Raw genomic sequence first — 27,896 nt, forward strand, 5'->3', positions numbered from 1 at the left:
CCTTCTGTTCATCTCAGCTCTCTACCCCAAATCCACAACATAACTGGCCAAATCTTGAAAAGTTGTAATCTCATGAAATAGAATTTAGTCTAAAATACTCAACAAGTAAGTCATATGTATACAAAGAAATAACTCAAAAATAGGTGAACCCAAATCCTCTCAACCCCCAGGATTTTGGTCCTGCTTTTCTCATGGATCAAACATCTCCATTTTTTAATTAATCACTTCCAAGACAGACCAAACAGACAGTTATGCAGTTGATAATACAGTAATACCTCAAAATTTATCCAGTAATGAGATATGAAGCACTCACATCTCAGTACCACTAAGGAAAAAACACCTCTGAACACAAGTGGTAGTGAAAACAGCAGAGAGAAGGAATGAAATGATATATACAGTAATGTTAATAGTTAAATTGCTGATGAAAGGAAATGAAATTCTCTTATTGATTGGAAATGTCTATTAAAGTCAAACCTCAGTAGCACCAAAAATGGGGCAACACATTCACACACACACACACACATACACATACACACACACATACACATACACACACACACACACACACACACACATGACAAGTGATAGGAAAGAGGAGACCCTGTTTGAAAGCCCTGGGTTTTACCTTCTTTTTCGTTTTTAGCCTGAGTTATTTTTGCGCCTTCTGTGGAAGCTCAGTCATGCATATAAAGAATATATGTTATACTTTATCTAGAATTTCAAGGTGTTTTAAAATGGTTTCTTGGACTATATATTCCACCAGACTGTCAAAACAACAAATAGAAAGGGAGTGTAGGAATGTCAGAGCTTGCTGGCACTTGTTCACCCTTCTGAATTTAACACCTTTAATACAGTCTTCCTGAACTTGAAAAAGAGAGTGACCAGATAAAGGAAGACCAATTCTTTAGTAAAGGACAAAACAGAACAAAGATGACAAGATATAAAGTAAGACTGTGGTGATGATCAGTAGAGAAAATAGAGCACAGGTGCCAGTGGAGATGAAAAACTTTGAGAATCAAGACCCATAACTATTACAAGATATAAGAGCCAGTGAATAAAGATAACCTCAATGGAGATAAAGAAAGCCAACTAGAATAGCATTTAACTCAGCAGTAACAACCCTGGGCATCCTGGCTAGTACCAATTAGCCATATAGGCATCTTTTATAAAAGATAACACTATCCTAGCCTTTATAAACAAATACATGATTTCTGAACAAGCTGAGAGGCAACCAATTCTATTGTATCCTGCATTAGTTAGCCTATAGCTGGAGTATTGTGATCAATTGTAGATAATAAGCTTTTACAGAACATTGAGAGATTGGAATGTGCCTAGAAAAGAGGGTCCCAAATGACAAAAGACTTACGAAAACATCATATGAAGAACAGCTGGAGGTTATAATAAAGTTTAGATTGGAGGGAAGTGGCATAAGAGAAATATGTCTTCAAATAATTCAGAAATAGCATTCCTCCTCTTCAGAAGAAGACCTCTCCTCCTATTTAACTAGGGACTCCCAGCCTCTGTCTTTACCGATCCTTTCTTCCTTCACTTGTGTCTCAGAGGAAGCATCCATTCTTCTCCTTAAAATTAATCCTCTACTTGTGCTCTTATCACTTCCTGCTTCTTCTTGAATTTCATGAAATATCTCCACCATTTCTCTTGCATCTTCCATTTCATTCTCTTCACTGGATCCTTGCACCCTCTTCCACAATACAAACTCTTCCACAATCCAGCAATAAAACAGCCAACCAAAGAAATTTCTTGTGAACCTGCTCTGACTTCAAGGTCCTATTCCATATCTTACTTTTCTTTTCTCCATACTTTATAGAGTTATAGAGTCATCTTTCTTTCTCTAGGAAAAATTTCTATCTATTTTGTTACTGCATATTCTCTGGCACATAGCAGGCAATGCCTGGCACAAAGCAGGCACTCCATAAATACATGATGAATGAACAAACTGATAACATGTAACTGTACTATCTTGGCAACCCTCTTACCACTGCTTTCTTATAGACCTCTTTTTCCAGAAATTCTGAGTATTCTTGATTCGGCTTCTTTTCTCTATATATATTCTCTTTCTTTCAAAACCATCTGTTTCCATGGCCTTATCTCTTACTTCTCTGAGGCTAGCACCATTTAAGTGGCACATCCTAAGGGAGACCTCCCCATCCCCTCATTCAAAAATCACAGCATCCAGTGTATTTCCTTTATGGCACTGTCACAATTTGTAATTTTTGTTTATGGTTTTATTTTCTGTTTTCTCTGCTAGTCACTCAACTCCATGAGGACAGGGAACAAATGTTTTTATTCATGTAGCATAGTGCCTGGTAGCCTGGTCTGAAATGGCTGGTGGCAATATGGTGCCCTTACAGGAAAGCTGAGTTTTCAGTTCAAGGGAAGGAAAAGAAGTTGCTGAGGTGGTGAGATAGGTCAGGGAAAGCATCCCTACTAAGGTAACATTTGAGCAGACACCTGAAGAAAAGTTCAGGAGGAAGTCATGTGGGTTAGTAAAGCAAAGGTCTCGAGGCAAGAGCTTACCTCTTATGTTCCAGCAAGAGCAATGAGGCCACTATGGCAAAAGCGGAGTAAAAAATGGCAGAGTAGTCAAAGGTGGCTTCAAAGCTACTTTGATGAAAACCGATTGAATGGAGTCTTTGGAAGTATTTAAGGTTAAATGAGGTCATAAGGGTAGGAACCTATGTCATGGGATTGGTGTCCTTATAAGAGTTGGACACACTAGGGTGCCTGGGTGGCTCAGTGGGTTAAGCCTCTGAGTTTAAGGTCATCATCCCAGGTCCTGGGATTGAGCCCCGCTTCAGGCTCCCTTCTCAGAGGAGGGCCTGCTTTCCCCTCCCCCTCTGCCTGCCTCTCTGACTGCTTGTTATCTCTCTCTGTCAGATAAATAAATAAAATCTTAAAAAAAAAAAAAGAGTTGGACACACTAGAGAGTTCTCTCTCTCATTCTGTTTGTGCACAAAAGACCATTTGAGTACACAATAAGGAGACCGTGATCTACAAGCCAGGGAGAGAGCTCTCACCAGGAACAGCATCTGGCAGAATCTTGATCTTAGATTTTCCAAACTCCAGAACTGTGAGAAAATAAATGTCTGTTGTTTAAGCTGCCCAGTCTATGGGATTTTTTTTTTTTTTTTGTAGTCTATGGGATTTTGCTATAGTCACCTGAGCAGACTAATACAGAAGCAAAGGAAAAAATGTGGAAATAAGGTTGGAGGCAGGAGATGTACAGGACTTAAGCTACAGTGGTAATAGTGGAGGGGATAAAAAATAGTGAAATTCTAGATAAATTTTGAGCATAAAGCCAATAGGATTTGCTAAGGGGCTATATGTAAATATAAAAGAAACCCTGAAGTTTGGCAACTAAACAACCAGCAAGATGGTAATGCCATTTGCTGAAATGGGAAAGACTGGAAGACAGGCATATCTGGGGATAAGGAGTTATGGAAGCTAAATGCTCAGATTTGGAAATGTTGGATGCTCACAGGTAGGTCCAAGATGAGTAAAGAAACTTGGGTCGTTGTCAAAGATGTCATCTCATATCAAAGGACTGGATGAAGTAAACTGACCTTAGTGGAAAAGCTTTCAGTTTTTCTCCATTAAGAATGATATTTGCAGTGGGTTTTTCATAGATGGCTTTGATGATATTGAGGTATGTGTCTTCTATCCCTACACTTTGAAGAGTTTTGATCAGGAAGGGATGCTGTACTTTGTCAAATGCTTTTTCAGCATCTATTGAGAGTATCATATGGTTTTTGTTCTTTCTTTTATTAATGTATTGTATCACTATCACATTCATTGATTTGCGGATGTTGAACGAAACTTGCAGCCCTGGAATAAATCCCACCTGGACGTGGTGAATAATCTTTTTAATGTACTGTTGGATCCTATTGGTTAGTATTTTGGTGAGAATTTTTGCATCTGTGTTTATCAAGGATATTGGTCTGTAATTCTCTTTTTTGATGGGATCCTTGTCTGGTTTTGGGATCAAGGTGATGCTGGCCTCATAAAATGAGTTTGGAAGTTTTCCTTCCATTTCTATTTTTTGGAACAGTTTCAGGAGAATGGGTATTCATTTTCTTTAAATGTTTGGTAGAATTCCCCTGGGAAGCCGTCAGGCCCTGGGCTTTTGATTGTTTGGAGATTTTTGATGACTGTTTCAATCTCCTTAATGGTTATAGGTCTGTTCAGGTTTTCTATTTCTTCCTGGTTCAGTTGTGGTAGTTTATATGTCTCCAGGAATGCATCAATTTCTTCCAGAGTGTCAAATTTGTTGCCATAGTGTTGTTCATAATATGTTCTTATAATTGTTTGTATTTCTTTAGTGTTGGTTGTGATCTCTCCTCTTTCATTCATGATTTTATTTATTTGGGTCCTTTCTCTTTTCTTTTTGATAAGTCTGGCCAGGGGTTTATCAATCTTATTAATTCTTTCAAAGAAACAGCTCCTAGTTTCATTGATCTGTTCTATTGTTGTTTTTTGTTTTTTGTTTTTTTTTTTTGGTTTCTATTTCATTTTTTTCTGCTCTGATCTTTGTGATTTCTCTTCTCCTGCTGGGTTTAGGGTTTCTTTCTTGTTCTTTCTCTAGCTCCTTTAGGTGTAGGGTTAGGTTGTGTAATAGAGACCTTTCTTGTTCCTTGAGAAAGGCTTGTATTGCTATGTATTTTCCTCTCAGGACTGCCTTTGCTGTGTCCCACAGATTTTGAGCAGTTGTGTTTTCATTATCATTTGTTCCCATGAAGTTTTTCAATTCTTCCTTAATTTGTTGGTTGACCCATTCATTCTTTAGAAGGATGCTGTTTAGTCTCCATGTATTTAGGTTCTTTCCAAGATTCCTCTTGTGATTGAGTTCTAGCTTCAGAGCGTTGTGATCTGAAAATATGCAGGGAATGATCCCAATCTTTTGATGCTGGTTGAGACCTGATTTGTGACCCAGGATGTGTTCTATTCCGGAGAATGTTCCATGTGCACTAGAGAAGAATGTGTATTCTGTTGCTTTGGGATGAAATGTTCTGAATATATCTGTGATGTCCATCTGGTCCAGTGTGTCATTTAAGGCCTTTATTTCCTTGCTGATCTTTTGCTTGAAAGATCTGACCATTTCAGTGAGGGGAGTGTTAAAGTCCCCTACTATTATTGTATTATTGTCAATGTATTTCTTTGATTTTGTTATTAATTGGTTTATATAGTTGTCTGCTCCTATGTTAGGGGGATAGATATTTAAAATTGTTAGATATTCTGTTGGACAGATCCTTTGAGTATGATATAGTGTCCTTCCTCATCTCTTGTTATAGTCTTTGACTTAAAGTCTAATTGATCTGATATAAGGATTGCCACCCCAGCCTTCTTCTGATGTCCATTAGCATGGTAAATTCTTTTCCACCCCCTCACTTTAAATCTGGAGGTGTCTTTGGGTCTAAAATAAGTTTCTTGTAGGCAGCATATTGATGGGTTTTGTTTTTTTATCCATTCTGATACCCTGTGTCTTTCGATTGGGGCATTTAGCCCATTAACATTCAGGGTAACTATTGAGAGATATGACTTTAGTGCCATTGTATTACCTGTAAGGTGACTGATACTGTATATTGTCTGTTCCTTTCTGATCTACTACTTTTTAGCTCTCTCTTTGCTTAGAGGACCTCATTCAATATTTCCTGTAGAGCTGGTTTGGTGTTTGCAAATTCTTTCAGTTTTTGTTTGTCCTGGAAGCTTTTTATCTCTCCTTCTATTTTCAATGATAGCCTAGCTGGATATAGTATTCTTGGCTGCATGTTTTTCTCGTTTAGTGCTCTGAATATATCATGCCAGTTCTTTCTGGCCTGCCAGGTCTCTGTGGATAAGTCTACTGCGAATCTAATATTTTTACCATTGTATGTTACAGACTTCTTTTCCCGGGCTGCTTTCAGGATTTTCTCTTTGTTGCTAAGACTTATAAATTTTACTATTGGGTGACGCGGTGTGGACCTATTCTTATTTATTTTGAAGGGGGTTCTCTGCTCCTCCTGGATTTTGATGCTTGTTCCTTTTGCCATATTAGAGAAATTCTCTCCAATAATTCTCTCCAATATACCTTCTGCTCCCCTCTCTTTCTTCTTCTTCTGGAATCCCAATTATTCTAATGTTGTTTCACCTTATGGTATCACTTATCTCCTGAATTCTCCCCTCATGGTCCACTAGATGTTTCTCTCTTGTTTGCTCAGCTTCTTTATTCTCTGTCATTTAGTCTTCTATATCACTAATTCTTTCTTCTGCCTCATTTATCCTAGCAGTAAGAGCCTCCATTTTTGATTGCACATCATTAATAGCTTTTTTGATTTCAACTTGGTTAGATTTTAGTTCTTTTATTTCTCCAGAAAGGGCTTTTATCTCTCCAGAGAGGGTTTCTCTAATATCTTCCTTGCCTTTTTCTAGCCTGGCTAGAACCCTGAGAATCATCATTCTGAACTCTAGATCTGACATATTACCAATGTCTGTATTGATTAGGTCCCTTGCCTTTGGTATTGCCACTTGTTCTTTTTTTTTGTGTTGAGTTTTTCCGCCTTGTCATTTTGTCCAGATAAGAATATATGAAGGAGGAAATATTATACTAAAAGGGTGGCAAAGACCCCAGGAAAATGTGCTTTAGCCAAATCAGAAGAGACCCCAATCATGGGCGGGAAGAAAGGGGATAAAAAGTTCAGAAAAAAAAAAAGAAAAAAAAAAAAAGAAAACAAATTTAAGAAAATATAAAAAAGAAAAAAATATCTATATTAGACTGGTGACTAGTACAGGGTCACCCACTTTATTTTGGGAGTATTTTGGTCTCTTACTTAGAAGAACCTACCTCCCAAAATTTTAAAGAATGAAAAACATATAAGGGTAAACACAATGAAGGGATGGAATATGCCTACAAAGATGAAGAAAAAAAAAATTTTTAATTTCTAAAAAAGGAGTTGATAAAGTAAGTTGGTTAGTAGAATAAAGAAAAAGAAAATGGAGAGATTTTGCTCAGGCTGGAGACTAGAACAAGCCTGGAGCTAGATTTAGGACATATTTTGATCTATTAGAAGTTGTACCCAAAATTTTTTAGAAGAAAAAACCCTATGTGTATACAAAAAATAAAGTTAGATACAATGAAGGATACAATATGACTGTAATAATGAAGGTTCAAAAAAGATTATTATTATTTTTTTTATGAAAGGTATTGTTAAGATAAACTGGTTAAAAAACGTTAAAAGAGGAAAGGATAAAAGTTAAAAAAAATTGAGAAGAAGAAAAAAAATTAAATTAAAAATAATTAAATTAACTGCAAGACTAAGGAATCATGGGGAGAAAGCCATGAATTCCATGCTTTGCTTTCTCCTTCTCTGGGATTTTGCTGTTCTCCTTGGTACGTGAACTTCGTCTTGGCTGGATTTCTCGTTGATCTTCTGGGGGAGGGGCCTGTTATAGTGATTCTCAAGTGTCTTTGCCCCAGATGGAATTGCATCACCCTTACCAGGGGCTGGGCTAAGTAATTCCCTCCGGTTCGCTTTCGGGAGCTTTTGTTCCCTGAATGCTTTCCGTAGAGTTCCAGAGGACGGAATGAAAATGGTGGCCTTCCAATCTCCGGCCGGAGGAGCTGAGAGCTCAGGGCCCCACTCCTCAGTGCGCCCAAGAGACTAGCGCTCAATCACTCCCGTGTCCCTGGCCTCTGGCTGCGTTCGGCGCTCACCCAGCCTGCAACCAGTTCAAGGTAACCCCAAGCTGAGAGCTCACTTCTCGACTCTGTCTCTGTAGCCGGCTTCCCCACTCTAATACCTGCGAGCTCTGCGACACTCAGACACCCCCAATCCTTCTGTGACCCCGAGGGACCTGGGGCCATGCTGACCCTGCATGGGCTTCCCCCCAGTTTAGCCTCTGGAGTGATGTCCCTCAATGGAGCAGACTTTTAAAAGTCCTGACTTTGTGCTCCGTTGCTCTGCCACTTGCCGGGAGCAGGCCCCTCGCGCCCCCCCCCCCCGTTGGTCTATCTTCCCGTCGCTTTGGATTCACTTCTCCACCAGTCCTACCTTTCAGAAAGTGGTCGATTTTCTATTTCTAGAATTGTTGCTGTTCTTCTCTTCCATCTCCTGTTGGATTTGTAGATGTTTGCAATGGATTGATAAGCTATCTAGCTGATCTCTTGCTACCTGATGTTGTATCAGCCTGCTACTTCGCCATCTTGACTCCTCCCCTCAAAACCCATTTTCTTAATATCTTAATATGATGGATTCTCTTTATTAAGAAATCCTTTAAAACTAAAGGGTTTATACAATAATATAATATGAAATCACCTAATCGGGAATTAAATTGTTTTTCTCACTAGTTAAAATATGTGTTATAATTCAAAACTGCTCAGAGAAATGAAGAAGAAACCAAAACTTATACAGAAAACACAAACATAAATTACACATTTTAAAACATTTGCAATTACCAAAAAAAGAGATAATCTTCTAAAGTCATCTCTAAATTTTAAATAATTATTTATAATGATTTGAATGTAATTAGTTTAAATGTGTATCACTGTAATTTACCAAATAGGATTATTTTTAGTACTGCTAATTTACAACTGGTTAACTAAAACAATTAAATAAATATTAAAGCCACTGAAACAATTTAAGGTTAGTACCTGGTTTTCTTCACTCTCACCCAGTAAGAATATCAACAAATTTCTACTTTAAATATAATATTAAAAAAAATTTGCAAGGGGTGGGGCACCAGGGTGACAGCTGGTTAAACGTCTGACTCTTGATTTTGGCTCAAGTCGTGACCTGAGAGTAGTGAGATGAAGCCCCGCATTAGGCTCCACATGGAGCCTGTTTGAGATTTTCTCTCTTCTCCCCTTTCTGTCCCTCCCCTCCCTCTCTCCCCATCTCAAAACAAACAAACAAACCCAACAACTTGGTAGTGAATCTGATAGGCAAACTTTGAGAGAGTTCATTTGAATGGCGTAATAAAATTAAACACTGACCCAAAAAAGGCAATGAAACAAACAAAAAATGTGTTCTATAAATAAAGCAATAATAACAAAAGCAAAACATCAACTAAGGCTATCTAAATACTAGAAGATTCAATTCACTGAGATATATTTTAGAGTATGTTGTCAGTTCTACCTCTTGGAAACCTTCAGGATGAAATCATAGAGGGAACATAAATAACAAAACATTGCCCACCCTGCTCAGGTACCATCCTTGATGTTTCTCATTAAGTGTTCAGATTGGTCTGAACATATTTTGCCCCTTTCATCTGATATATGAGTAACAAACCCAAATGCTATTAGGGCAAAGTAGAAAATCTAAAGGAATGAATCTTGCAATGACAGAAGATGGCAGAAAGAGAATGTGGGACCTTGGAAGTTCTATACCCCATTTAAAAGCATTCAAATTCAATATTTTAAAATACTCCTCTAGCCAAATAATGCACATCTGCAAGCTAAGTTATACCTAAATTCAAAGTCCTAAAAATCTTCAAGCTCTTCTTCAAATATCACTCTATGTCTCTTCAATTCCTCCCTCTTACAATCTATGTTTTATTCACTGGTATCTCCCCAGCACTTTGCCCTACTATTTATCTTGGTATGTCATATACAGGAGTAATTCTTCCAAGTTTTTGTATCCTCCACTAAATTTTGGGCAGAGATCTTACTTACCTTTAATTCTTCAAAAACCTGAAATGTAGTGAGTAGAATTTTATATAAAAAAGATGTAACATATACATATATAAATTAAAGCTAGACTCTTTCTCTTTTTGCAAAGTCATCAGCACAAAATATGAAAAGATCTTCGCCATGGACATGAAGTGAGTTACTGATCTCAGTCATAGTGAAGTCCTTGGTTATGAACTAATCTGTGCCATCAAGTTTAGAAATATTCCAGAAGTGTCTGGGGCACCTGAGTGGCTCAGCTGGTTAATAGTCTGCCTTTGGTTCAGGTTATGATCCTGGAAGCCTCGGATCAAGCCTGCATCAGGTGCTCTGCTCCGTGGGGAGTCTGCTCATCGCTCTCCCATGGCTTGTGTACTCTCTCTCTCAAATGAATAAATAAAATATTTTAAAAATATTCCAGAAATGTTATGAAAACAGTAAATCTAGATTGCAGAAATTCAACATTCAGAAAAGACAATAAACATCTAGCTTATCATTAAACACACTTTGACAGTAACTTTGTGAGTCAGTTACAATAGTAAACATGCATCTATCTTATTTTAGAGGGGAAAGTTGGGTTTTTTTTAACATGAGGACTAGAAAAAATTCTTTTGTTTATTTTCAAGGCTGCCAAAGTAGAATAAATAAAAAATTAAGAAAAGATTTTATAAATACCAAATAGCTAAATAATATAGGCAAAGCTCCAATGAAATGTCTGTTTTAGGATGCCAGCCTGAAATGTAGGATGAGAAGGCCAAAGATTTTTAAATTTCAGTGGAAAACAAAAGAGAAACAAAATTCAACCTCTAAACAATTCCTAGGAAAAGTAAACCCACAATTTTGAGCACTAACAACAGTTGGAATGTTCCCTCTGGGTATTTATACCCCTTTAACAATTCACACCCTCAGAGCATCTGGGTGGCTCAGTGGGTTAGGCCTCTGCCTTCAGGCCAGGTCATGATCTCAGGGTCCTGGGATCAAGCCCCGTATTGGGCTCTCTGCTCAGCGGGGAGCCTGCTTCCCCACCTCTCTGCCTGCCTCTCTGCCTACTTGTGATTTCTCTTTCTGTTAAATAAATAAAATCTTTAAAACAAACAAACAAACAAAAACAACAATTCACACCCTCTTCTAATTAAGAGGTAAAATCTGTTTTCCTAACCCTGAATTTAGGCTGCCTTTGTGACCTCTTGGCTAATCAAACACTGCAGAAAAGACAGGATGCTTGCTCCCAGCCTAGACCTCAAGAGACTTTGTATAATCCTGTTCCCTTCCTTCTTCCCTCCATCTCTTACGTGCACACAAGCGAGCACACAGAACCATACCGCTGTCATGTGAACAAGTCCAGGGTGGCCTACTGGATCATGAAAGACACATGACAACCTCACCCATTATCCCAGCAACATACAGTCAATCTCTACAACAGACGCACTCAACTGGCTTATAATTGACCCCAGACATATGAGAGAGAGAGAACCCTGCCAAGACAGAACTACCCAGTGAGGCTCAGACTAAATCACCAACCACAGAATTATGAGCTAAATAAGTAGTTACTGTGTTAAGCCATTAAGTTTCAGGACATTTTGTTAGGTAGCAATAGCTTCTAATACACAAGGGAGAAGGACACAACTTGACAGGAACCAAAAGGGTTTCTGGAAGATAAGAATGCTGCCACTGACTTGGGAGACAAAAAACAGTAATAAAAGGAAAAGGTCGTTAAAAAAAAAAGTTAACCTTGGCATTAGAGTTAACTTGAAACAGTTAATAAAAGTAAGTTGCCCTTAAAAATAAAGAAGTAGGTTGCCCTTTCCTTGTGGAGAAACCTTTGCAAATGTTATCCATCCTTCAAAGTTCAACTCAAATCACACCTCTCCAATAAAATTCCTCCCTTAGGCAGTGATTTTTCCTTCATTACTCATGTATAGACAGTACACTATTGTGTAAAGAGGCCCAGACTTTAATCAATAAGTACAAATGCATATTCTAGTTTATCAACTATACATCCTTAGGCAACTTTCTTAACTTTGAATCTGATTCCATATCTCTTAACTGGAACTTAGCTCTCAATCCCACAGGAGGGCTACTAAAAGTGGATTCTAAATGTGTCAACATATTAAACACAAAGTACATACTCAAAAGTATTAAACTGAATTTTGATTAATTCTTTCATTCATTTAACTTTGACTGGATTCCTAGTGTATATCAGGCAGTGAGTCCCAACACTGAGTGAACAATTACTAATGATATCACACACAACAGCCTCCTGGTGATAATTTTTCATACATAAAGCCCTAAAATTAGAATGAGGTTAGAAATTATGAATTATTACCTCTTCATATTTCCCAACAGTATATGGCACAGGGTCTTAAATTTAACAATTATAAAAATATTTGCGGACAACTTAGTTAAAAAATAGAAAGATTTCTACATAGAAGTTATATCATCTGTATCTCAAAGCAAAGCAAGAGAATCACCACTTTTAAAACATAGCTAAACGAAGACTCACTTGACAGCTCACATCCATCCCTGCTTCCAGTAGCACCTGGACGACTGCTTTGTGACCATTGCGAGCAGCGAGGTGGAGTGGCGTGTGCTTTCTAGTGTTGCAGCTCATTAAGTTAGGGTGTGCACTGATGATCATTTTGACCACCCTAAGTCGTCCATAGAGAGCTGCCAGATCCAAAGGTGTTTCTAGCTTACTGTTCCTGATGGTAGGATCGGTGAGCTCTTCGAGGAGAACAGCAACTACTTCTGAGTGTCCGTATTGAGCTGCACAGTGCAGGGCAGTTTCGTTTTCATTGTTCTATTAAGATAAAACATAAGATTCAAGTCTTCAGAAATTAATTATCAAAATCTAAGCAGTAATTTAAAACCAGAGATACTTTGAAAATGTAAGTTTAAGATTTATTTATTTTAATAAGTGTATCTAATAGAGTATTTGTTAAAGCATCTATCCTTTATTATATCAAAATATCACATTTTTAAATCATTTCGATAGGAAAAGTCAAATTTTCTCCTGCATCATATATTCCAATTTCCGGGACTGATAAATGATTTAGGCATCTTAGTCAGTGGCCCTGCTGGGCCCAGATGGTCAGTGTTATCTGAACTGTGCATCATGCCTTGATGACATTTGTTAATGAGAGAGATTAATAACAATTATAACACACTTTGAACAGACTGGCTTTCCAAAAGACAGTTGAGATGGTAAATTCTTGATAATGAAAGATTCATAGAAAGATTTTCCAAATTAAGTTTCATTTTATTTTCCATCTAAGCACAAATTATTGCTTCTTCCGCAAAGAGAATGAAGACATATTGGCCCTAAGATTAAATCACATCTTTTTGAAATATAATTATGGATTAAGAGGCAGACTTAAACCCACTGCCAGACAAGTTACAAGGAGTATCACAGTGTTACATATGCACCTAATAAGGGTTTCAGTTGAAAATCAAGATTTTCTTAAAATTTAGCAAGATAAAAACTGTACTTGGATGGATCTAGAGTGTATAATGCTAAGTGAAATAAGATAGAGAAAGACAAACACCATATGATTTCACACATATGTGGAATTTAAGAAACAAATGAACAAAGAAAAAGACAAGCCAAGAAACAGACTCTTAACTATAGAGAACACAGTTCCCAGAGGGGAGTGGGTGGGGGGCTGGGTGAAGTGGGTGATGGGGAATAAGAGTACACTTATCTTGATTAACCCTGAGTAATATATGGAGTTGCTGAATTACTATATTGTACACCTGAAACAAATATAACACTGTATATTTTTTTAAATATAAACACCGGAGTTAAAAGTTTTTTTAATGTTAAAACAGAGAAAACTAAACCCCGTCACAAGGCAGATGGACCCTTCAGTCTATTTGGGCAGGTCGTATAGGTAAACTGCGTATAACTATGTCAGGAAGTAGAAGGATCAGTCAGGAGAAATGTAAACAAGAAATTTTAGCAACAAAAATGCAATGATCCTGAATAAGGGTTCTGAAGAGAAAGAGGCTGCCATCATTAGAGCTAACACTATGTACCAGGCACAGGTACAGTCCATTTTTGTGTGCTCTAATCTTTACTCTGAGATAGATACTATTGTTATCATTATTGCTACTTTACAGATGAGGAACTGAGGCACTGAGTAGTTAAATAACTAGCCTTCAAATATACAGCCGTTTAGTCTAGGGGCCAGGATCTGAACGTAGGTAGCCTAAACCCAAAGTCACTGCTCTTCTTTTTTTTTTAAGATGTTATTTATTTATTTGAGAGAGAGGGTCTGCAAGAGAGAGAAAAGGAGCAGGGGGAAGGGCAGGGGGAAAGGGAGAAGCAGACTCTCACCTAAGCAGGAAGCCCAACGCAGGGCTCTATCCTGGAAGTCTGGAAGTCCGGTATCATGACCTAAGCTGAAGGCAGACACTTAACTGACTGAGGCACCCAGGCACCCCACTAAAGTCACTGCTCTTAATACCATCTTCCATGATAACAACTATTAGTACTATTACTACTGTCATTTGCTGAATGTCTAAAAACTATATATATTGTTATTTCCCCTACACCACAATGCCTGCCAAGTATTGCTACATTGCCAGAGAAGAAAACGAAATTAGTGTTCTGAAAGCAGAATTTCTAGATTTTGCCCAAAAGAACACCAACTGAGTTGTAATAGAACTAGCTACTTAGCTGCTCTGACCACATAAAAGGACAAGTAGGATTCAAACCCAAGCAAATCTTAATGTCCCCAAAAGTAATTCAGACTTGCTCTGGCTGAAGAATGCAGATAAGTTGAGAGCAGAGAGTCAAGAGCAGAGGGAGGATTTAAAAACTTAGAGGAGTGGCAAAAAAAAAAAAGATTTTTTTTAATGAGCACTATGAAATGCTTCTTATTACTTTACCTTCCAAATCAAAGTATTAAAGGACAAACCCATAAAAAGTACCTACCCACTGGAGACAATCGACAAGAAATTAAGATCTGATAGATGGGGAATCCAGCTGAAGGCATTGTTTTTCCATCATTTTGGAAGAGTCGTTCTTGTTTTTAGTTAGAACGTGTTGCTATAGTCTACTTCCTCATAGAGACTGACTACATACAAGTCTACATAGGTCTACATTCCTTGATTTTTCTTATCTACGTTTTATAAGCCTGATAAGAAAATCAATCTATTATCCTATACCATAAAAATATGATATAGAAATATGCCTTCTGACCAAATCAAATTTTCCTATGGTTGGAAAGAAATTCAACTTTCAAAATACAGCATCTCTTTGAGAAAAAGAAAAACCAATTACAAAACAATTCCTCAAACACATTTCTACATTTGCATAGGCCTTAGCATAGGAAATTATAAGTGCAAAATTGAAACTTTCTCTATTAACACCAATTAGATTGTTCAGATCTCAAGAAAAATTATTTCAATCATGCCAGACTTAGGAGAAAATATTCAGAGTTTATCCATAATCAACACATACTTACATTGTCACATCAGAAAAACGACAACTGTGGTACCTTTATAAAAGACATGATTGTATACATGTATCTATACTAACAAGTGATCTTAAAGTATCTCATTTGAAATACAGACTGTGAAGAAGCATTGATTAATAATTGCGAGTATGTCTACAAAGAACATTCTTGAGCAATTCTGAATTACCTTTTTTACCAAATGGGTGCTCTCCAAAAAATTAGGACAATTATATTTCTAGACAATGTGGAGCATAACAAAACTGGCGGACAAAAGCTATTTACCAAAAGATCTTGCTTCAAAGCAAAACTAATGGAAACTAACATTTGTTAGGTTTGAGTTTTGGTAAATAGTAAGGGAATATACTTATGAGATACTATTCTTGTTTTTGCCCTAATGTTTAAAAAAAAAAAAAAGGGAAGAAAAGGTAAAGGGGGAGGAGATGAATATAGAGAGAAGCATAAAATGCAAATATATATATACACCAAAGAAAGAAAATAATAAATCAGTTGACATAGAAAGGAAGGATGTAGGAATTATAAAAACCACAATCAGTGCAAGGTCAACTTTGCTTTCAAAATTACATTGTGCTAAATTGACCACTAATTCTAGGGCAGTATAGAATGGTGACTTATTTTGAAGTGCTGACACACACTTATTAGCAAGAGTAAACCACTTGATCTCTCTTATCTGCAAAATGTGAATATTACCCTCCCTACAAACCATAGAGGATAACTTATAAATCAAAAAGAAATAGCATGGGGATGCCTAGATGGCTCAGTGGGTTAAGCCTCTGCCTTCAGCTCAGGTCACAATCTCAGGGTCCTGGGGATTGAGCCCTCCATCGGGCTCTCTGCTCAGCAGGGAGCCTGTTTCTCCCTCTCTCTTTGCCTGGCTCTATGCCTACTTGTGATCTCTCTCTCTCTGTGTCAAATAAATAAATAAAATATTTAAAAAAAGAAAGAAATAGCATGAAGGAAATGCTTTGTAAACTTTGAATATTAAAATATAAGACAGAATTATTTTGAAAGAAAGCTGTGTTAGAAACCAAAGTTGGCTTTCAGAAATCAGAACTAAGCCCTGACAATTACACATAGTTTTACTATCATAACATGGAGTAAGATTGGTTAAGAGCTTGAGCTTTGCATTAGAAAAACCTGGATTCAAATACTGAGTACATTTCTTAGTAGTTGTGATATCATGAGCAACTTATTTAATCTCTTTAAGGTAGCTTCCCACATTTAAAACAGGAAAAATAATTAATCCCTACTTCATCAGCTTTCTAAGATAATAGATGAAGTACTTTGCACACTGCCTGGCATATAGAAAACAATCCATAAGTGACAGGATTTATGATGACAATACCAATATGCTATTGTGGAGGGCTTTGGAAATAGAGTCCAAGTCTGAGCTTTAGTTACTCAGTAATGAGTGACCTTAGATGAGTTACTTAGCCCTACTGAGCCTAATTTCTCATCTCTAAAATGGGAGGGGATAATATCACTTCAAGGGTTGTTGAGAATAATTAAATAATATATTATAGGTAAAAGTGCTTAGCATGGCGCTTGGCTATGTCAAGCACCATGTTTCAATATATCTTAACTATTATTTTCATTTCTCCCCTCTGTTGCTTAAATACATAAAGGTTTATAAGTAACTAGTACATTTCTACCCCATTCAGAGGGGAGAAAAAAAGCTAAAATGAAAAGTTACTTTTACAAAAATAAAATTCCCACATCAGAAACTTAGGAGAAATGGCACTAGATGACACAAATATGTCAGCACTCAAGGTGTACCACATATACAATAAACAAATACTGAAAGCGTGGTATTAAAAATCTCGAGAAATTTTCAATTTACTTCCAGTAAAAACCACAAGACAAAGCAACTTTCAAATACAAATGAATTCTAAGTGTTTTTTCTTATCTTCATGTCATTTAGGAAGTATTTTGCTTGTAAAAACTAACAGTCCCTTGTTTAACCTTGGATTGTTTTTCCATCTTATTATTTCAGGTTCACTTTGGGGCATTCAGACAGTTTTAAGAATAACCACCAGATGGCTCATCTCACAAACAATCTTTTAACTTTTGATTTTTCTGAAAAACAAAACAGCATTCCCATAAATTTCCCTTTAGCATGATATGCTGATAAAGACAGGCATATCTGTCATTTTTTAAAGATTGAATTTATGAATGTATTTGTATAAAAATACACTTCATTTTATAACATATAAACATACAAATTTTGTGATAATTATTAATAAGACACTTTCAATTAATACAACATTTTTCCTACTTACAGGAACTTTATTTCTACAACTGCATTTTTCCAAGGGAAGAAATGTATTTTTCTTCCCTTTTATGTTTATAGTGAGTGCCAGTGTTACTTTTTATTCTTCAGTCTGAATTTCAGTCAAAGTCTAAGAAGGCCAGCAAAGTCTATATTCATTTGAACAGTATGCTAATTGCACTTCATCAGATGTTCTTGCCCTAGAGTAACCACTTACATTGATATTGGACAACTGCCAACCTGCAGCTTAATGCCATGGTTGTAATTCAATTGTTGGACTGCATGCTGGTTTTCAAATATAGTTTTACAAAATGGAAACAGTAGGGGGCATGCAGAGCTCAAGATGTTTGTTACCATACTGTATCAGGGGCCTGTATTTTACATTCAGAAATCTGTGGTCTTATTTATTTAGAATAATGAGAATGGCATTCCTTTTTTAATATGTCAGCTATGTGTAATATGGATATTATGCACCTGAAAATATTTTTACTTTATCTGTCAGTATATCGCTGCTGTGTTTTACTCAACATACTCTGGGCACACAAACAGGAAATTTTTAACTTAATATGTGACTACCAATTGCATATACTGTATTTTGAATTCTGATTCACAAAACTATATTTACTGTAGAAGTGTTAAGTAAATGGAAAACATTGTACAAATGAATCCACTATCATTGCTTTAAAATTTTAAGAGAAGCTCTAATTCATATTACAAATGTGAATTCTGTTCTATCTTCAAATATTCAAAAACTATAAGATGGATGCTTATATAAGTTAGGCAAAAGTATCAGTTACTTCCTTTATGTAGTATTCTCTTATTAACAAGTATCTTTATAAATGCCCAACTTACTACCTATGTAACTAATAGAAGTGCCTAAGAATGTTTCTATTTCTCCTTTAGGAAATTTAGCTGTGAAAAAGTCTTTGGCAGGGTAATGACAGAAATAATAAATTCTTCAATGTGGCCTTGCCTTTGCAAACCTCGCAAAACTATAGCAAGAGCAAATATATGATAAATGCACCTGTTCATTGACTCTGGAATGTGAGGGTCCATGATGAATAAGAATCTTCACAATTTCTACATCTCCTTTCCAGGCAGCCAGGTGAATGGGAAAATAACCTTTGTTGTCTGCTACATTTGTTGATGCCTCATACTGAAGTAGTTTGAGAACTATATCCCTGGAAGGGGGGAAAAAAAAAAAAAGAACAGAAAAGAAAATATACTAAACACACAGATTTCATTGAACAGATAATTATGAAAGTATACTGGATGCTGGCTGGAAATTTAGAGTAAGAAATACAAAATTTGGTCTAAGAGTTAGCCTACTTAATATTTGGCTATTTTACTTACCTGGAAAATTACCACCACAATACATACTCACAGAACACTGAATGAACAATGAAAGCACTTAATAGAACTCATTTGGGCAAAACTTACCTAATTTCATAACTGAATGAAATAAGTAAAACATTTTTTAAAAATGTCTCTTCCTATTTTTTTTTAAAGGAGTTTTTCTCAAATAGCGCATACCTGAGATTTAGCATGAAGGAAAAGCGGAGGATAATCAAACTCTTTATACATACACACACATACACACACACAAAGATCATACTACTAAGAGACATTTAGGTAATTTATACATCATTCCTATAGAAAGTTGGAATAAGGAATTGAAGAGGCATATAAAATAGAAAGCAGACAGCACAGTAGAAAAGCAGGTGGGGAGTTTAATAAATTTTCAGCCATGACACACAACATATTTTGAATATGTGCTATTCATACTTCTGAACTTCTTCGCCTCTCTGTTCAAACCTTAAGAAAAATTTTCAAGGAAATTCATTCATTAGACAAGTTCCACCACTGATCCAGTATCAATTCATACTCAATATAACCTACCTATGTGCACTTTGTACTCAATCCCCCACCAAGTTTTCAAAGTAAAAATTCTGAACTACAATACTCAACATCAAGAAGACATTAATTTATGGCACACATTATATTGAATTTTGTTTCAACCAATCAAAAACATTTTAAAATCCTTTAAAAATGGAAGCATTTATGAAGCAAATTCTATTACCTCACTAAATGAAATCCCAGACAGATATACAAATACATATATATGTATACGCGTGCATGTGTGTGTATATACACATACACAGTTACAAAAAATTCTAAAGTTCTTTCTCGTATATAAGAAATCACTGGTACTTAGAACGAATGTAACACAAAGAGCTAAATTTAAATATTTCATGAAGCCAGACTTTAAATGTAAAGTAACAAGAAAAATTGGAGGAAGTCCGAATAGAAGTTAGAACTCTAATAGCTACCTCCCCATAAACACACAAAATAAACATGATACAAACATTACAATAAATCGTAAAACATAATGAATGCCCAAAGTGTGATCTAAACTTGTAAAGGAGAGAATATGCCACTCCAAAATATACCCTCCTTGGCATGAGGATTATTTTAAGCTGATTACTTCTAAGAAAGAGTAGATGTTGTTAAACCTCTGAAAACGAAATAGAAGTTACTTTTTTGTAAGAAACATTTAAATCATAAAGAAAACTCCATTTGTAGGGAGTCTCCCTCTTTGTACCAGAAAATGATAATGTACTCTAAATCTCTTTTTTTTTTTTTTTGAGATTTTATTTATTTATTTGACACAGAGAGATCACAAGTAGGCAGAGAGGCAGGCAGAGAGAGAGAGGGAAGCAGGCTCTCCGCCGAGCAAAGAGCCTGATGTGGGGCTCGATCCCAGGATATAGAGATCATGACCTCAGCCGAAGGCAGAGGCTTAACCCACTGAGCCACCCAGGTGCCCCCAAATCTCTAGAAACTCTTATCAAGGGAGAAGGCAGAAACTTAAATCTGAGTAACACCCCCATAACTTGTTTATTGTGCTTTCCCTAATAACCTCCCATAACTAGTTCCCCTCAACAAACATCTATTTTATGTTTAGCAGGAAATGACTTTTAATGTGGGAGTTAACACAGTTTTGCTGGGTATCTCCCATGTGTACACAAAAGATATACATATTACTAAACTTCTTGTTTTACTCCCATTAGTCTACCTTTTTATTATAGGAGGAGTGGGGGTTCCTCAGCCAAGAACCTAGAAAGGAATGAGAAAATTATTCTTTCTCCCCCACATATGAAACATTGGACTTAATAGATAAATATATGAAATCATGATGAAAGAACCAAGAATATGTTGTAAAAATATTTAGAAAGTTCCAAGGAGTCCTAAATTTTCTAATGATATGATTTTAGAGAAAATAAGAATAAAATCTCAGTTTTATATTCTTCTTAAGAGCCAGTATTATTTTATAAAAACCTGAATTTAGAAGATTTGAATCTGAGTCCTAGCTACACAAACTACCTAATGATGTGACCCTAGAGAAATTACTTAGTCTTGTCTTTCTTTTTCTTTTCTGTAGAGGATATTGTCATAAAAGTTAAGGCCTACTGCTCAAGACTGGTAAAATCTTTAAATGAGATCACAAAAGAGAAACCACTCAATAAATGCTAAAGCACTGTACAAAAATATTAGTTCTTTTCCCAAGTAAAAACAAAATCCTTTAAAAATAAAAATGCTTCCAAAATTTTGCAAAAACAAATCTAAAAAAATGTTTCCAAAAGTTTGCAAAAACAAATCTGAAAATCAGAAGGACACTTAAAGTTTGTTGAGTTCATACATTTCTCCTCACCTCCCTGCCAAGCAAAAGTTACCATATAGTGTCTTCTATTCTGAGAAGATTAATTACAATGTGGTAAGAAGGATTCAATACCAATGAATTTAAAAAGCAGTTAAAAATCAGAATATCTGCTTTAGAGTTCCAACTCTACTACTTACCCATTTGGTTACCTTGGGCAAATCAAATAGCCTCTGTCAGTCTTTCAGATATTGTTAAGATAGAATTCAGAGGCTACAACTTCCTGCCAGTCTCAAAAGGGTTGGTGTGAATCAAATAAAAAACAGGTATGACTGTAAAATTGTATACTAACCAACACTATTCTCAAGGCAAGCTGCAGCAATGTTTAACAATCCCAATTTTTTTTAAATAAAACATTTCACATTTAAATAAAAGGTAAAATAATACCAAAAAGGACACTGTTTATTATCTGAATGTAAAAGTAGAATTTATACTATTCACAAAATAGCCTTCTCCAAATTCATTTAACAGAGAAAGATAACTTATGTGAAGAGTTTTTAACTTTATTCCTCAATGCCTAACCAATTAAAAAAATAATCTGAAACTTCTAAAAGTATTTACTCTCAAAGGATAATGAGTAAAGTTTAATGGGTTACCAATCCTATTTGCTTTTACTTTCATGAAATCCATTCAGAGTTTAATTTGTCGTTTGGCTTAATTCTTGTTGACATTTTCTAATAATGTATGTGATATACATTAATTATTTAATTATCAGGAAGATTGATGAAAGAGTGAAAAAACTAGCATACCGACATTTGTATTGTATCATATTACCACCACCTGATAGGTAAATCTGAAAAGAATAATTTGTATGCCTATGAAATTGCCTTTGGTGAATAATACAATCCTAACCAAATACTATTATATTTACTTTTTAAAAATACTTTATTTATTTATTTGAGACAGGGAGCGAGATAAAGAGAAGAAGAGATAAAGAGAGAAGTGGGGAGAAGGAGAAACAGACTCCTCACCAAGCAGGGAGCCTGACTCAATCAACTCAGTCGGGGCTAAATCCCAGAACCTTGGGATCATGACCCAGGCTGAAGGCAGATGCTTTACCAAATGAGCCACCCATGCACCCCTATATTTACTTTTTTTTTAACTCATTTTTACTAGTTTGTTTGTTTGTTTGAAGATTTATTTATTTGAGAGAAAGAGAGTCAGTGAGAGAAGAAGCAGAGGGAGAGAGAGAAGTAGAGAAGCAGACTCCCCCGTGGAGAGGGAGCCCAGCACAGGGCTCCATCCCACGACCCCCTAAAATCATGATCTGAGCCAAAATCAAGAGTCAGATGCTTAACCAACTGAGTTATTAGGGTGCCCCAAATTTGTTCATTTTTAAATTTAAATTTATTTTTAAATTTTTAGTTAAGTTGTACCTTTCATCCTATTCACAGATATCAACTAATGAAATGGCATGGCTCAGATTTCTAATGTGAGAACATACTTAATAAATATAAAGTTATATTTCTGATAAAAAATGTGCCTATTAGGGGCACCTGGATGGCTCAGTGGGTTAAATCCTCTGCCTTTGGCTCAGGTCATGATCTCAGGGTGCTGGCAGTGAGTCCCACATCAGGCTCTCTGCTCAGTGGGAAGCCTGCTTCCCCTCTCTCTCTGCCAGATAAATAAAATCTTATTTTTAAAAAATGTGCCTGTTGGTCTTACTGAATCATAAATAAAATATTAATCAATCGTCATTTATACAACGTGCGATGCATTAATGTATATCACAAGTAATAATGTATTAAACAGGCCCTTTTTCTCCACATTCATTAAGAATAAATTAAGTTTCAAGTACTATCAATAATATCTAAACTAGAATGGTATTTAACACTAGGATCCTACCCAAATCAGTATTATTTTCTTTTTGTAATAATGATTTTATTTATTTGTTTGCAAGAGAGAGAGAGCGAGTGAGAGAGAGATCATGAGCAGGGGGTAAGTGCAGAGGGAAAAACAGACTCTCCACTTGATAAAAGATCCAATCCCAGGACCCCAGGATCATGAACTGAGCTGAAGACAGACGCTTAACTGACTGAGCCACTCAGGCATCCTATTGATTTTCATTTTTATTTAGGTTGTAGCTTGTATCTTTCAGAAGTATCAACAAATGAACATGTTGACTGTGCTTAGTTACTAGGCATGAAATATTGAGTTATATTGATGAACAATGCTCATAAAATGGCAAACAAGTGAAGTAACATCTATATTTTGATCATAAAGTGGCATTCTTTCTTACATATAGCATTTCATAAATAAGAACTGCTCTAAAATCCTAAAATAAATGTGGTCAATGAGCTCACAGAAAAAACAATTCCATTTCCCAGGAGTAAAACAAAATATCAAATTAAATTTAATAATCAATTTAAACACTGCAACATTTTGCAGCTTAAGGCTAATATATAAGTTCAAGTAAAAATAGGAATTCTTAAAGTACTGATTTTTGCTACTATATTTAATTTTTTCATTTTCTGATAGCTATAAATACACTTCTAATCCATATGAAATATCTTTTAAGGAGCTTCAGGATATGTTCTGAGCAAAATTAAGTTAACTGGGGAAGTTCAACATTCACATTTCTTTACCTCAAGAGCAAATTTCCCTATAGTTAAATCATAACCAAGACATTTATTTTGTTCCATCCTCCCTTGGTACTAGTCCAAAGAACTTGGAAATAAATGCAAATCATCTTCATATGGATATAGTATTTAACAAACTAATGAAATTCTCACATTAATTAAGGCCCTTTTGATTTCAGACTTTCTTGAAGATTTTACTTCTCTTTAACAGTAATAGAGTTGCAAATGTGTTTGACATGGTCAAAAAACCGGAGGACAATCCCCCCCATTTTGTAACTGGAGCTCCTTTTTATATTGAATTCACTCTCCTAGATTGCCAGGGAGAGTGAATTAGAGCAAATTTTAACTATTTAATACCCTTATCCAGGAAAGAAGCAATCAGATCAAAGTTATTTCTAGGTTTACCAAAGAGAAACTTTATGGATCAGACTACATAAATTTTTAGAGGAAGTTCTCTTCTTTCATTAGAAAACCTACGAAAAAAAAAAAAAAAAAAAGAAAAGAAAACCTAAGAGAGAGTAAATCAAAAGTACACATAAATTACTATCTGGTTTCTAGATATAATATGAGATACAGTTTGGATTTCAGATAATGGAGTCTAGGATCCAAGCATTAAATGTTTAAAGAATGAAAGGCAAGAACAGTAAATATTTAAACCCCACACATAACAAAGAATATACATATTTTGAAGATATAAATGATAACAATTTAGTGCTGAGAGTTCTCAAAACAGCATCAAGAATCACAGTGTGCCCAATATAGATTAATGAGATGAACCTTAACAAGAAAAAAAGAAAAGGAACAATTTGCTAAGAGAAGAGAACTGACATTGAATACACATGTTTAGTAAAAACTTACAGTGAACAGTAAGAATATTATTAAAAAGAAAAGATTAGAAAAAGAAAAGAGGAAAGGAAAGGAGAGAGGAAGAGAAGAAGGGATAGAGAGAGCAAAGAAAAAAGGAAAGAGGGAAGAAGAAAGTGGGGGAAGGAGGGAGAGAGGGAAGAAGAAAGGCAGAAAGGCAGGCCAGCTGGCTGGCTACTGTCTGTTCAGAAGAGAATTAAGACAGCCAAATTTGTAGCAGAAATACATGAAAGAGAAAAATGAATCCTTCATATTATAAAAAAGAAAAACAGGTTTCTTGCCTATCTACTGAAATAACTTATAATCATTGTTGGTGGATTTTGTTCTACTAACCATGTTTTTTCTATCATTTGATGGTAATAATTTTCTAATCTGCAATTACAAATGACCCAGGAAATCACTAACAGAAGTACATTTTCTATTGTGTCCTGATTTGGCTAAGTGGAGATGAATTGTTCATTATGAAATAATATATTTCAGGTACAAAATGCTGCTCCACTTATGGACTAACTAAACAAGAGCCTCCATAAAACGTACAAAATAAAAGGATGTAAAACAGGCTTAATTTGCAGTATGAAGGTTTAGATTTTATGTTGAGGGTAGGAGAAAAGTCTGTGTTCAGAACAAAATAAGAAGCTACAGAACCCTGTAATATTACTGCTAGCTCTATGATTCCATGAACTTTAGCCTAGAAATCATTATGTTTTTGGAAACAATCTATAGCTGATGGCTATAACAACAATAGCAACAAACATGGAAATGATGTGTTTCTGTGCTGACTGCTAAGGGTTGTTTGGGAATAATACAAAATAATCAATTGTTCATTACCTTGCTAAGTGAGAATAGCAACAGCAAAGGAAAGAAAAAAAATTCTTCTCTGGCTCTGAGATATACGCTATGGACATTTTTTTCCTTCAAATATTTTTTCTTAAGCCAATATTAAAATTAACATTCTATGAGAACACACTAGTTGATAATGAGAGGCAGCCCAGAAATAGATAATAGAACAGAAAAAAGCCAGCAAGAGTTTAGGAAACTGATGTGCACACAGCCACAAAAGGAAGATAATGTAGAATAATAATGTAAAATAATAATGTAAAAGCATGCACTTAGAACTATAACACTTAAACTCTAAACACAGCCCCACCTTAATATCTAAGTGACCACTATGTCATTTATCCAGAATGGGCTTATTTTCCATCTATAAAATGAGGGAAGGGAGGGGGCAGGATTGAATAAACTATCTTACTTTAAATTACCCATGGATTTTATATATATGTATACATATATATGTATATGTATATACGGATACATGTGTATATGTATATACATATACATATACATGTGTATATGTGTATACATGTGTATATACGGATATGTGTATCCGTGTATACATATACATATATATGTATCCGTATATACATATATATGTATATATATTAGAGAGAGAGAGAGAACATGAGAGGGGAGAGAGTCAGGGAGAGAAGCAGACTCCCCACTGAGTAGGGAGCCCAATATGGGACTCGGTCCTGGGACTCCAGGATCATGACCTGAACCAAAGGCAGTTGCTCAACTGACTGAGCCATCCAGGGGCCCTAAAGTAAAGAGATATTACACTCTAAATGAAAATTCAAATTTCAGAATTGAAGCATCATAGTACATAACGGAACCACAAATACTAAAACAGTGTATCATAAAATATTATAATTGAAAGGAACAATGGAAAATATCCAGCCGATGTATTCATTATACTGAACTGAGCCCTAGATGGGTTAATTAAATGGCTCAAGATATATAACTAGCAGAGATGGGAAGATGGGATTAGAATTCTCCTGCTTTTTTCCAATGCCTATAGAATGACACTGGGTAAAATCTTTCCAGAAAGTGTTAAAAAGATGGAATCTTCATATAAAAGCAAAGCAGAGAAATATAATTCTCAGAGAATATCTGCAATTAAAGAGATATTGAAAGATATCTAAGATATCTAGTCAAATCCCCCTCTCTTTATGATGTTAATGATTGCTAATCAACTTGCTTAAATTATCTTTACTTTGTATAATGCTAATAGAAATGAGGAATTATGCAGTGGGGCATAGGGAAACATATCTCAATAGTTAAAATTTGACAGGCCATCATGTATACAACATTTACTAAACACTGAAAACCACAGATGGATATGAATGCTAATCCGTTTTGGGACATTATTTTGAGAAGTGCTTATAATGACAAGCTAAGATAGAACAAGGAGAGTAGTACAGCTCTGAGCTCAGGCTCAATCTTCTGTCCATTAGATCTGATAGTACATCTTTCCAATTTTCCCAACTGGAATTCCCCTAATACACAATTAAGATGACCAAAGAAGCCATCAGCATTGTATTTATTGGGCTGATTTAATCTGCCTTCATTCCTGATAACCCAGGGACAAGGAAGAGTAAATAGTAATTCCTTTAAAATATTCAGATGGTAGGGATCTGTACACATTTTGCACTCTACAGAAGTACAGCAATATATTTTGAAAAAGACCCAGCAAAATAAAAGATTCCAAGTTAGATGTATAAGATAATATAATATAGAATAGGGAGTGGATAAAAAGAAATGTTATTTGGGAATTCTAATACTAAGAATCCAAATGATAAAACATTATGTTTATGATTATATGTATAATTATATATGGGTAGATAGTTATAGATATATCTCCATACCCAAACAGAATGATAATGCTAAGTTTATGCAGTAAGTTTAAAAATAAAAAATGTCATAGTGATAAATGACAAAAAGGGTGTTTCTTTTGTGAGAATTTTAAGGCCATAAAATGTAATCAAGTGTGACCTGATCTTGTGTCTCAATTCACAAAATAAAGGAATAGTTAGGTGGGAAAACAAAAGGTAACTAGCACTTTTTTTGTGTGCCTAACATTTTTAAGGCAGTAATTACCACATCTAAAAAAAACTCTAGTAAAATGGGGGTGCATGGGTGGGTGGCTCAATCAGTTAAGCATCCAACTTTTGGTTTTGGCTCAGAACATGATCTCCTGGGTCACGGGACTGAGCCCTAAGTCAGGGTCTGTGCTCAGTGAGAAGTCTGCTTGAAGATTCTCTTCCTTCCCCTGGCATGTGCATGCACACACACACACACACACTCTCTCTCTCTCTTCTTAAAATAAATAAATCTTTAAAAAACTGAAGTAAAAGTAAAATGAAATGTTCCAAGTCTGGGAAGACTAATAATTTGGATCTTTAGAGCAAAGGAAAAACAGAAAGGAAAAGGAGACATGAAAAGAGTCCCTTTTCTTCTGATGGGGGAGGACAGAACATCTGAATCATTCAGACTC

The 27,896-nt window shown here is 35.6% G+C and overlaps 1 protein-coding gene across 15 annotated transcripts in view; it reads right to left on the bottom strand.

Annotated features, from left to right (window-relative positions):
* The window catches only part of ANKS1B (ankyrin repeat and sterile alpha motif domain containing 1B), a 1,097,747-nt gene that overhangs the window by 934,183 nt on the left and 135,668 nt on the right, over positions 1–27,896 (bottom strand). For all 15 annotated transcript variants that reach the window (XM_032874307.1, XM_032874315.1, XM_032874314.1 and 12 more), the window contains exons 3-4: positions 18,429–18,585; positions 12,162–12,458 (exon numbers count right to left, since the gene is read on the bottom strand). In XM_032874307.1, the coding sequence (XP_032730198.1) occupies positions 12,162–12,458; positions 18,429–18,585 (454 nt within the window). The remainder of the gene's footprint in view (positions 1–12,161; positions 12,459–18,428; positions 18,586–27,896) is intronic.

The sequence above is a fragment of the Lontra canadensis genome, unplaced genomic scaffold (genome assembly GCF_010015895.1).
Source record: "Lontra canadensis isolate GAN:19392208 unplaced genomic scaffold, GSC_riverotter_1.0 scaffold52, whole genome shotgun sequence".
Lineage (NCBI taxonomy): Eukaryota > Metazoa > Chordata > Mammalia > Carnivora > Mustelidae > Lontra > Lontra canadensis.